General features: G+C 64.6%; 1 protein-coding gene across 2 annotated transcripts; it reads right to left on the bottom strand.

The window, feature by feature from the left end:
* Nucleotides 1-207: 207 nt before the first annotated feature.
* On the bottom strand, nt 208-11163 carry ZFTRAF1 (zinc finger TRAF-type and ring finger containing 1). 2 transcript variants are annotated; one of them, XM_039846192.1, is made up of 4 exons: nt 10610-11163; nt 3080-3318; nt 2397-2608; nt 208-933 (listed from the first exon to the last, which is right to left on the bottom strand). In XM_039846192.1, exons 1-4 carry the CDS (start codon nt 10934-10936, stop codon nt 542-544), a joined length of 1170 nt encoding a protein of 389 aa, XP_039702126.1. In that variant the 5' UTR covers nt 10937-11163; the 3' UTR covers nt 208-541. The 2 variants fall into 2 exon arrangements, with proteins under 2 accessions (XP_039702126.1, XP_039702127.1); XM_039846193.1 differs by lacking the exon at nt 208-933 and adding an exon at nt 1233-1836.
* Nucleotides 11164-12070: the final 907 nt, after the last annotated feature.

Below are 12070 nucleotides of genomic sequence, written 5' to 3' on the forward strand. Positions count from 1 at the left end.
TCCTGGACCCCTGTGGTGGTTGGCGGCTACGCCGAGGCTGCCGGGAGACCCCGACCCTGCCTACTCCCCTGCCCAGGCTCGAGATGGAGGGGACAGCATCTCCAAGTGTCCTGGGCAGCCCCTGGAAGTGCAGTGACAGGGACGGGCTGGCTCCGACCCCCAGGCCAAACCAAAGCTCCCGCGCTGTGCCTCGAACAAACCAGAAAGTAGGAAACAAGGTGCCTTTTTAATCGCAATCAAATATGCCGTCTGATGTCAGTGCCCCGAGCCCGGCCCAGGAGCCGCTTCGCCGAGTGGTGGGGGCCCGGCAGGTCCCCTGCGCTGCGCCTTGCCCTGCCCCAGGCCGTGGGCTCCTCTGCAGGGTCCCAGCCTCCAGTGACCTGGACAGGGAGGTGGGGCGGGGGGCGTGGCGGTGGGCGCTCACAGCTGCGCGCACACATGCAGACTGCCCCAGTGTCACCGTGTCCCTCCGCCTCTGTCAAGCTGGTAGGGCGGCACTGCGGGGCCGCTGCTGGGGGGCTGTGGGCAGCACGGCGGCCGCCTACTTCTGTATCTGGAACAGGAAGAGCCGCAGGTTGATGTTCTTGGCGGCCAGCAGCTTGTTGCACTCCACGGAGTCGACGATGGGCAGCGGCACGTAGTCCGTCTCATTGCTGTCGTTGGTGAAGACGAAGTGGTAGATGACGGGGCTGATCTTCACATCATCGTATGGGCCCTTGAGCAGCAGGAAGGAACACTCCAGGGGCGCCGTGACCTTGCTCTTGAGGAGCAGCTGGAAGGAGAGGGTGCGCTTGCACGAGAGGTTGGGGTTGCGCTCTGAGTCGTTCACACGTGCCTTCAAGACCCACGTCTGGCTCAGCACCGTGAACCGCGGTGTCTCGTAGTACAGGCGTGTGATGAAGTCGTCCGTGCGGTACGGCCGGAACTGGACCTCTGTGGAGACAGACAGGCCGGGAGGGGCCGGCAGTCAGTGTGGGCTGGGCTGGGGGGCCTTCCGGCCAGCTGAGGACATAGGCTCAGCTGGGGGGGAAGGCAGCTTCCCAGAAGGACACGAGCTCTCCTTGTCACGAGGCAAACCAAACGTGACTATGGCAAATGGCGGGCGGCGCACATGCGTTCTGGGGAAAGTGACACACATCAGCTGCGGGGGTCCAGAGGCTGCCACCCGCCGGACCCCACCTGGCCCTTGCCCACCCGCCCCAGGGGCTGGGTAAGCAGACACACAGACAGGATGCAGTTCTGAGAACAAGCACGCTTTATTGGTTCCGATACAGAGCCTCCAGAAAGCCGGCGGAGGCGGCTGCATGGTGCTCGGGCCTCCAGGACCGGAGTCAGGGTGCGGGCTCGCCGATGCAGCCTGGCCGTCAGTCGGTGGGCAGCTGCCGTCACATAGTCCTCTCAGCACAGCCCGGGTCACAGCCAGCTTGTCCCTCCACGAAGGCGGCCAGTCCTTCCTGCGTGTGTGGGGCTCCCTGCCCCGCCACTGCCCAAGTCCTGATGCCTCGGCCAGGCCTGGCCTGTTTGTGCCGTGGCGCCCACCAGGGAGACTGAGGCTGCGGCTGACCAGGGAGCATGGCCTTTTGCTGCTGAGGCTCCCAGGCTCTCAGCCTCTCCGACCCGTGCAGGCCCACACTGAGCCAGGTCCAGTCCAGGCAGCACGGTGCAACTGGCTGCCATGACTGCCCTTGATGCTCTCAGCTGGCCACCTGGCAGGGGCTGGGCAGTCGAGGGCTGGAGCCTCCCTGAGCAGCCCCAGCATCAGCAGGCACTCCTTGCTGTTCTTTGGATCTAGACCGGGCTCTGGCATGGCCCCTGCTCTCCGCACGTCCGAAGGCACTGTCGGTGGCCAGGGGAGCCTGTGAGATCCAGCGGGCCAGCTGCGGTCCAGCCTGCCTGTCCCTGGGTGTCCGCTCCCAGCTCTGCCTTTCAAGCTGGGCGCCCTCTGCTTGTTCTGCAGCCCTGCCCTGAGCCTCTTCTGGCCTCAGGAGGCCGGTGGCCCCCACAGTGACCGCAGGCAGGACCCAACGTGACAAGTGTTCTTCTGGCCCCCAGCTCCCGGGCCCCCTGAGACACCCACCTTCTGGTTAGACCCCAGAATGTCCCAAGTCTGTGCAGCCCCACACAGTGAGGACACCACCTGGTCGCTGGGGTGGGGAGGACAGGTGGGAGGGGCTCCGTGTGAGCCATGCAGGCGCCCCTGGGATCCTGCCCTGGCCCCTCCCCTGCTCAGCCTCTGGTCCATCTTCTCCCCTGAGGTGCCCCCCCCATTCACCAGCTCTTCTAGAGCCCAGCCATCCGGTGTGGCCTGCGCCCACTGCCCAGAACCTGGGCTCTCCAGGCTCCCAGCCGCTAGCCCCCCACCTGTACAGCATGCAACAGGCAGCGGGGCACCTCACCTGTGTAGCCGATCTTCTCGAAGCTGAGCAGGCTGAAGATGCTGTTGTACAACTGCATCTCCTTGCGGTGGCTCTGGTCCATCTCGTCCAGGATCTCCATCAGCTCGTTGCCCGTCTTGGTCGGGTGGGCGCACGCGGCCTCGTGCACTGTCAGCTCGTGGAAGGGGCCGTGCCACGGGCAGCCGATGCGCTTGTACTTGCACTGAGTCACCCTGGGGAGGTGAGCACCACAGTCAAGGCCTGAGTCCCACGGGCCTTTGCTTAGCTGTGCTCACGCATGAGCCCCTCCCTCAAGGACATAATCAGCGTGTGCCAGGCCCCAGGAAGAGAAGGCGCCATGCAAGCTGTGGGCGCATCGGCCACTGATACCCACTGCTGTGGGTTGTTTCTCCTGCTGGGTAGTGGTGGCTGCCAACCACGGTCCTGGCCTCGGCAAAGCCTGATCCAGGAGTAGCATGGGGGCCTGGGCAGGGGTACCAGTGCAGCCTCACACCAACCGCCTCGAGCTCCTGAACTGGCCACACTTGCCTGGGACCGGGGATGTCGAGGACGGCCTCTAAGAGACTATCACACAGCCCCAGGTGCAGACCCAAGCCCCCACCCCGTGTCGGGCCCCAAGGCCCGGTAACGAGGCCCAGCCAGAGAAGCCCACAGGAGGGGTGGCCCCCGGGCCCGATGGTCACCTGTCCTGGCACTCCTCTTTCTGGTGCCTCTCCAGAAGGGAGCGGGGAAATGGGCGCAGGCAGAAGCCGCACTCGGAGGGCAGCTCGCTCACGGCCTTCTCCACGGCCAGGTTGCGGCAGCAGAGGCTCTTGCTGATCTCACAGCGGCAGTTGGGGCACGTGGCCTGCTCCTCCTTCAGCCGGGCATCTGCTAGTAGGTGGATAAAACAGCCAGCGCACATCAAGTGACCGTTAGTGCACTGTGAAGAAGCAGAGGGAGACGGAGCTCACAGACCTGCGGGACGCGCACGCCCGTGCTGCCCGCCAGCTCCAGCCAGGCCAGGCCAGGCCATCGCGAGGGGTTCGTGCTGCAGGAGGGACTACGATGAGGCGGCGTGGCGTGCTGGCGCTTAGCACACACAGGGCCGCTGCTCAGGAGAGACAGGCTTCCCAGTAGCACCTACGGCAGCCGCTGGGCCTCTGGGGAGGCAGGTGTCGCCAGGTGGCCCCCGCTAGCTGACAGAGGTTCCGGCTCTTCACTGAGGCAGGCCCGCTGGAGCGACTGACCACACTGGGGCTTGGAGCCGGGCCTTTTCCCATCCCAGGGGTCAGGGACTATCCTGAGTCCCCTGCAGGCCCCGAGTTCAGGCTACCCACAGAAACGTGGACTTGTGGCCCAGCACAGTAACAGCATGTGGCCAGCGGCTGTTGAGGGGGCAGCAGACAGTACTCCCCATGCCGAGGCAGTCATGCCCTCTCCTGGCCTTCAGAAGGGCCGCTCGTGCTGGTGGCAGGGGACTTGGTTCACATTGACCCCCAGCCTGGCCCCTGGCCTCTCCCCTCTGGATCTCCTTGGCCAGCACAGGTGAAAAGGCAGCTGCCACCCACCCGGTGACAGTGGTTAGCTGCAGGGGCCTTCCCCAGACCTGGTTGTAGAGTGTGGCAGTGGGGCAGCCAAGCTGGCCTGGGACAGGGGCACGTGGGCGGTGCATGCCTGGAGGAGGTGCAGGGCACAGCAGGCAGACACGTGGGCGAGTTGGCTCAGTAAGACCTGGGCCCTCCCTTTCTGAACCTCAAGACCTGAGGGCCAGACATTGCCGTCAGCAGCTCGCCCCTCGCAGTGGGGGACCCTGCACGTTGCCAGCCCAACTCCTCTCTGGGGTCCTTCACTGGTTCCACACACACCCCCCCCAGCACCCACCTGGTGCTATGAAGTGGGATACCCAGCAGACTGTGGGCCTGGCTGCCGTGTAGGGGGAGGGGAGACCCAGGCAAGGGGCACGGTTGTCCTGGTGGTCTCAGAGCCTGGGAACACCGGGGCAGTGTGGGGACCTTGGGCTGGGCTCTGTGCTGCGGGCTGCCGAGGCCTAACTGGGTCTCCATTTGCAGAGACCCCTCTGGCTGGCCAAGGGTGAGCGGGCAGGCAGCAGCTGGCCTGGGCGTGCCAGCCATGGCAAAGCTCCAGAAAGCCACTTGGCCACAGGCTTCCCTTGGGGTCCAGGACCCTTTAGAGAAGGAGGGTCACAGGCCACTGCCAGGCCACACCCACACACGTAGGTTCCCTGCTGGAAGTTGAGTGGGCTCTTAGCAGCCACGGGCTGGGCTGAGGGTCCAGGGAGGGATAAGGAGTAACAGTGGGCAGGGCCGGGGACAGAGGCCTCGCTCACATGTGCACACCCCAGGTAACCTGCACCCACACCTCAACTCCTCAGTCAGGTCAGAAACTAAGGTGTGTAAGATGAGGAAGGGGAGCCGGCTGGGCTCAGGCTTGTAGGACAGGGCCTGGCAGGGGCCGGCCAGCACTAGCTCTGGACACACGGCTGGTTGGGATGAGTGAGGCCTGCCCATGGGAGAAGCAGGCTAGAAAAGCAGTCTGCCCTGTCTACCCGCCAGGGCTCAGCAGAGGAGCCAGAGAAGCAGTGAGCAGGGGGGAGGGTGGGGGACCCCCTGGGAGGCGCAGACCAGGGGCTCTTCCCACAGCCCCACCAGGCCCTAGCCTTGGGGGCGGGGGAGGGGAGGGTGGTCGGCTGCTGCTTCCAGGGAGCCAGAGGGAAGCAGCACAGGCCACCAGCCACTTACCGCAGGAGGGACTGCAGGCCAAGCCACATGGCGCCACGCCCACTGAGGGCCATCAGGACACCAACCCCCTCCCTGGACTGGGGCCCCACACCGCCTGGGCAAAAAGACAGCATGCTCCTGGGTCTCATCACCTGGCTTCTCTTCTGTCTCTGGGTGGCCCAGCCAGAGTGTGGGCCTGAGTATGACACTCAAGATGGAATCCTGGGACCTCCTGAGGGACACTCAAGGCTGCCAAGTGTGTGACTGCTTATCTCCCAGCACTGCCCAACCTGCACCCCAACCCCGCAGGCCTCTCCTTGGGTCATGGGGGCCCGGCCACAGGAACACCTGTGCCCCTGGGCCGGTCCGTGCCCCTTCTTCTCAGAGCCTCCAGACTCTGCAGACTCAAGTGGTGCGGCAGCCCCTGGGAGAGGCAGGCCCACTGCCCATCCTCTACAGCTCGGCTCTAGTCAGCAAGATGCCCCAAGTGCTGCTGGCCTGGCCAAGGGACAAGGTGCCATCCACATGCAGCCAGCCCCTTACCCGCTATCCAAAGGATGCTCTCTAGTGGGCAGCCGGTGGCTGGCCCAGACCCAGCGACACCCAACCCAGGCAGCCTGTCCGTAGCAGGGCAGTTGCCATGCTCCAGACCCCACCTCACCAGCAAGACCCCAGGTCTACACACAGGCCAGGCCACAGCGTCACGCAGACCTGGCCCCTGCAGCAGCTGGGATGGACCACGCCTGCCCCAGAAGCTGGGCTCTAGAGGACTGAGAGTGCTGGCCACACGCCCAGCCCTGGATGGACAGCATCAGCCAGGCAGGGCCAGGCCCCCTAGGTCTTGGGCGCTCCGAGCAGCAGCTCCCGCAGCGCTCAGGCCAGGCTGCCTGGGGGCCGGGAGTGGGGCCCATGACCCAGGATGACGTCGCAGGGCTGCAGATCAGCAGAAGCATGAACTTGGGCTAGTCACTTCCCTCTCTGGGCCTCGATTTCCTCGGGCACAAAAGGCAATGAGGACAGGACTGGCCTCGTCACGTACAGAGGAGGTGGGAGGACATGGGTGGCAGTATCGCTCGGGCCCCAACACATAGTGGGCACAGAACAAACACCCACCACAGTGGTCACCACACAATGGGGCCCGGCCAGCCCCTCACGAGTCCCCCACCTGAGAGGCCTCAGAAGGGACTCCAGGACAGGCCTGTGATTTCAGCAGCCCTCCTTTGTCCCTGCGCCCCCACCCCCAGGACATTACCCAGCAGCCCCTCCCTCTGCCTGACCACATGCAGCTCTCAGGGACAGCTTCTCCCTGGGCTAAGCGGGCCGAATGGACCGTACGGACTCATGAGGAGCCCTGATCCCCAGGCCTTGGGCTGGAAACAGGTCTCAGACGTGTCTCCCAACTTCCGGAAACCACACCGTGGTCAAGAGGCTAGGAGTGCATGGTCCCCTCAAACCGTGGCCCCTACATGACACCCCACTCTAGAACAGGCTGTGCCACCCTCCAGAGCATAGCTAAGTGCCACCCGGCCCAGCTGGAGGGCCGCCCACCCCCATGGTAGGCCTGAGGCCTCCTCCTCCTTAGTCAAGGGGCTGGGAGGGACCACGCAGCCTCTGAGGTGCGCAGCTGTTCCGGGTAGAGCTGTGACTCCAAGCACCCACGGCACTTCAGTGCGGAGCCGGGGCAGGTGGCCCTGAGGTCAGGCTGCCCAGAGAGCGAGGACGAGGTGGAAGCCCGTCAGGCTTCACTCAGAACCCAAGTGCTGTCTGGGTAACACGTGCGGAACGGCCAGCGCAAGAAACTTGACCCCAGGGTCTGGGACCCTCCTCTCTGCCCTGACTTTGGGCACCATACAGGTGATTGCCAAAGTTCTTCTACCTTCCTCACCTCAAAGCATGAGCCAGCCACAGCCGGGAGTGGCCAGGGAGCTGGGGAGCAGACCCCGACCCTAGGGAGCGCAGGCCCACCAGCACTGCTGATACAGCACTTGGAGAGCGCGCGCAGTGCTGGGCATGCTGACAAGGCCTATGCCCATGCTGGTCAGAGCTTGGGGAGACAGGGCCACCCCTGCCTCCTGGGCCTTTCGCTGACGTAAGTGCCAATCAGGTAGCAGTCCCCTAGGGCCAGGGCCTGAGCTGAGTCCTGACAGAGACAGGAGGGCACAGGGGTGGAAGGCACAGCAAGATGCACCCAGCACCCCCACAGGGCACAGTGGCAAGGACCCCATGCTGTCATAACCAGGGCCTGAGTCCAGAGCAGCGGGGAGGGATGGACATCCTATAGCTTGGGGACACTGCCTCAGCAGGGCCTATGAGGAAGAGCAAGAGAGGGCACCCAGGTGGAGAGGGCACAGCAGCTGCGGCCGGAGGAGCAGGGCCCAGGTCTGCGGCCGGGAGTGGGCGGCACAGGGGCCAGAAGGCCAGCAGGGCCACGCTCAGAGGCTCCGCTGGCTGAGAACCAGTGAGGGGTGGGGGAGCTGCGCGGCCCCTCCCTTCAGGCGCCAGTCTACTTGGGGCCTCGGCTGGCACCAGCCCGGTCAGGACCAAGTGGAGAGCACACTGGGCCTCATGTAAAGAAGGCAAGGAAGCCCGGAGGGAGGGCAGGGTCGGGCTACGGCTGCGATGCTCCAGGCGGCACCGAGGCTTTTTGCCCCAGAGAGGGCACTCCCTCAGTAGAGAGGCTGGGTGACATTGCTATGACCACAGGGCGGCATTGAGAGCTGCACACACTGCTGGTCGCCCACTCCTGCGTGAGTGTCCTTGTTGCTCCACCTGGGTGCTTCCCCCAGCGCCTGCCTGGGACTCCAGGAGGTGGCCGTACACCTTGTCAGGCCAGTCACCAAGGCCACACCTAACACCCAAATGAAGAACATAATAGCCAGTACCCGCTGTGCCTGCTCTGGCCCTGACCTGGCCTGACGCAGGCTACAGTGACAGCCATCTGCGTGAGTCGGAAGCCAGAGCAGGTTTCCCAGCACAGGTGTACAGCACTATCAGCCAGGGCCTGAGTCCAGAGCAGGTGGATGAGCCCACCCGGTCAGCCCGTGTCTGCTGAGGCGAGTTCTTGCCACCACCAAGGCCTCCCCGCTGAAATGGAGGTGGGGTCTGGTGGCCAGGGGGCGAGCTCTTCACTGAGCGTGCACCCAGCCCACTGCACCCCCATGGAGTCACTCCCATGGCACCAGGGCTGGACACAGCCCACCTGGACCAGCATGACACAGCTCAACTAGGAAGACCGGCGGAAGTGGAGGGGCCAAGTCAAGGCCAACAGGTGACGGCGGCAATGGGCTTCGACCAGGGACATGAAGAAGGCTCTGTGCCCACCCGTTTCGGGGCAGCATGTGGAACCTATGCTGTCATAACCAGGTCCTTCTGGAAGCAAACCCAGCTCTAGTGTCGACCAGGCATTAGCCCTTTCTGAGCCCCATCCTCAACATCCCCACCCAGGGTCGCTGTGGGGCTGAAGAGGGACGTGGCGTGGGCAGCAAGCCGCCGAGAAGCCTTCCCTCCTTCCCCTGCCCCTCTCGGGCCCCTCCTACCCTGGCCTCATGCTCACGTGCCCCCAGCCCATGGCAGCAATTCCAGCGGCCACAATGAGTTCTGACCCACGACCGGGCTGGTCAGCACTCCCTGAGCCAGGGCCCTTCCACTGACCACAGGGCCCAGAACTTTCTCAGGCCTCCAGGGATGGGAGGGAGCCACTCCTCACTGAGGCCCAGGTGTCACTGGTGGGAATGGGCTATGGAGGGGTCCAGCGCCAGAGCCCGCAGCTCAGTGGCACACCTCCCCTGGCTCCACAACGCGTTCCCAGGTAAGCCGCTGAGCAGAGCCCGCTGAGCGGAGCCCGCTGGGCTGCGGGGAGGGCCGTGGTAGGGCTGTCCTAGTGCCCTCACTCGCCGGCACAGCTGCCCAGCTGCCCGCTCCTGGCAGGACAGAGCTCAGCACCCAAGGCAGTGTGGGCCAGTTTGAACCAGCCAGGCTTAGAGGCCTGGTCACCAGCTCTGGCCAGAGGCTGAGTGGACCAGGAGCTAGCACCATGTGGCCTGTCCTCATGCCAGGTCCAGCTCCAGCCCACTTGCCAGAGGGGAAAGTGAGCAGATCTCTGAATTCCTCTGGGAGCCCCTACCATTGGCTTGGCTTCCTGGGTTGTCACTCGAAGCCCAAAGAAGAGTTCTCCCACCTGGAAGGATCGAAAGGTCCTGGGCAAGGAACAAGGGGCCGGAGAGACGACAAGTCCTAGGAACACCCCAAGGCTGAGTGATGAGAAGCATGACTCAGGGGCACTGGGCCAGGAGCTGCCCAAAGGCCAGCAGGGTGGGCTGAGAGCCAGTGCCTTCTCCCTAAAGAACTCTGCTCACTTCCCCACCAAAGCCTTTTCTCTCCGCTCTCCAACACCCGGGCACACAGGAGTCCTCGTGGCACAGCAGCAAGGATTTGGAGATCCACAGGGTGGAGAAATTTGCAACCCAGACTAGCCCTACACCGCTTCCTACAAGAATAGCCTTCACCCATGGCCCCCCAGTTTGAGTAGAGGCAGGGGAACGAGGCCCCAGCAGCCACGTCCAGTTTCTGTGAGTGCAAAGGAAAGTAGCCAGGAACCTGCCTCATTCTTTAAAAGGACTCTGGAGGAACAGGGTACAGAGATAAGGGGTTGAGGTGGACAGAGACAAAGAAGAAGGTAGGACACTAATTCTGGGGCCAGAATATAGTCCCTGCCGCTACTTGGTGCCAGTGAAAGACCCACCCGGGCCAGGTAACCTGTCTAACGGCCCTCAGTTGGTTAAGGACTCGGACCAGCAACGATGCTGGATTCACACTGGAGGAGGTGGGCAGACCTGGAGTGCTGACAACTTAGAACGCCTGGTGTGGGTGAGGCAGGGTGGGGTGGGAGCCTGGCCCCAGGGCAGAGCAGTCCAGAAGCACAGGGTGAGACTGGGACTCGAAGGGACCCAGACTGTGGGCTTGACGCAGATGGTTCATCCAGACCAGGAATGAAGGGGAAAGATGGGGAGGGCAAAGAGGCGATCCTCTCCCTTCTCCAAGACTCTTCCAGAAAGTGAGGCAAAGAGGATTCTTCCTCTCGGGTGGGAGGAGGGGTGCAGGAGGGGTGTGAGGACAAAGATTGGGGAGTAACTGCTTAGAAAACAGAGAAGGACCTCTTGAAGGAAGAGGGAAGACAGGGAGCTCGGAAACGAGTGGAGCAAGCCCTAAGAGGGAGGGGCGCGGGGGCATCTGTCTCCAGCTTTCTCTGGGGTCAGCTTGAGAAGGTGGGCTGGGGAGTGCCAAGAGAGAGCAAGGGGAGCTGAAAAGAAGCATCTACCTGGGAGACAGACTCGGACCGGGAAATAAGGGGAGTCCGAGCAAGAAAGCAGGGGTTCAGAACAGGAAATAAAGGCCTGAGAAGAGGAGGAGCTTCTGAGCAGGCGCCGAATCCCGACCGCTGGGCCCCGGGGCTCGGCCGGCCGGGCCAGGTCGGGGTCGGGCCCGCGGCCCTACCTGGTACACGGAGGCCTTGGGCAAGTCCAGGCAGACGGTGCAGCACAGCACCGAGTACAGCCGCTCCTCCAGCTTCCCGCTGCCCGCCGCCGCCGCCGCCTCGGCCGCCTCGGCCGCTCGCAGCCGCTTCTTGGGCGGCGCGTCGGGGTCGCCGGCCGCCTCCTGCAGCTGCCGGGCGCCAGCCAGACCCGCCTCGTCCGGGAGCCCGGGCCCTGCTGCCTCGCCCAACGCCGCCGCCGGCCCCGCAGCCGCCCCGGCCCCGGCAGGCACGGCGCCCGCGGGCCCCGTGGCCGGGCCGCCCCCGCCGGCCTCTTCTGCGCCGGACATCGCGGCCGGCCGGCCCGGCGGGCAGGTGCGAGCGCGCTCCTGCGGCTGGAGGTTAGGGGCGCCGCGTGCTCCCGCTGCCCTCTCGCCGCTGCCGCCGCCGCGACCCCGCAACCCCGCTCCCTGCTCCGCCGCTTCAGTGGTTCGAGCCCGCGCGTCGCCCCGCAGCCGCTGCGGCCACCGACCCCGGAGCGGCAGCCATCTTTGTTTTCGCTGCGCGCTGCCACCCCCCGCCGCCGCCGCCGCCGCCGCCGCCACCGCCCCCTGGTCCTCCCGGTCACGTGACGCGCGCAGGGCCAATGGCAGCCCCTCCCAGGGGTGGACGGCGCGGCGGCCCGAGCCAATGGGCGCACGAGCCCCCGCCCCTGCAGAAAGTGGGTAGGCAGGGGGCGGGGCCCAGGGCGACCCATGGAGGGCGCGCCGGGAATTGGCTTCGCGCTTCCGGCGGGTTCTAGGCGCGGTCCACACACCGGGGGTTGCTGGGGCTTGAGAGCAGCCCTGGACCCTCACGTCGGGGTGTACTTGCCCCTTTGACCCCCTAACACTCGAGCTTGCGTGCGCGGGGCTCTGGCTTGGCTCACGGGACCCCCCCCAGCTACTCTCTCCTTGTGCGGGACCAGATGTGCTAATACAGGACGGAAGCGCAGAGACCCGCCCCGCCCCCTGCCCCGAGAGAGCACTCTGGACCTCGAATCTAACCCATTGCTCTGCCCAATCCTGTGGTAGGAAGGTGAAGAGGGGCCCACCCAGGAAAGTGAGGGACTTAGTAAATCAGGATTTGCTTTACACAGGCTGGAGGACAAACAGGTAGACGTCGAGTCAGCAGTGGGAGGGGATGGTGTTTCTGGGAACAGCTGTGGTACAGCCCTCTGGTCCCTACTTCAGCAAGCAGCCCGTGAAGGTCACTGCCCCAGAGGGCCACCTGTCAGACCATGCAGGTATATTCAGAACTCCACCATGTCCCAGGAGAGCAAGGGTCCAGGACTATGTCTTCTCAGTCCAGGGACCAGCAGGAGGCCAGACTGGGTAAGGTTCCAGGTGCTTCCAGCGCATCCCTTTCCTTTGCTTGGGGAAACCAGCTGCTGACCTGGCAGCCTTAGGAAGCTCAATCCCTCTCAAGAATGGGCAGATTCCATA

The sequence above is a fragment of the Pteropus medius genome, unplaced genomic scaffold (assembly GCF_902729225.1).
Source record: "Pteropus medius unplaced genomic scaffold, Ma_sr-lr_union100, whole genome shotgun sequence".
In the NCBI taxonomy this organism is placed as follows: domain Eukaryota; kingdom Metazoa; phylum Chordata; class Mammalia; order Chiroptera; family Pteropodidae; genus Pteropus; species Pteropus medius.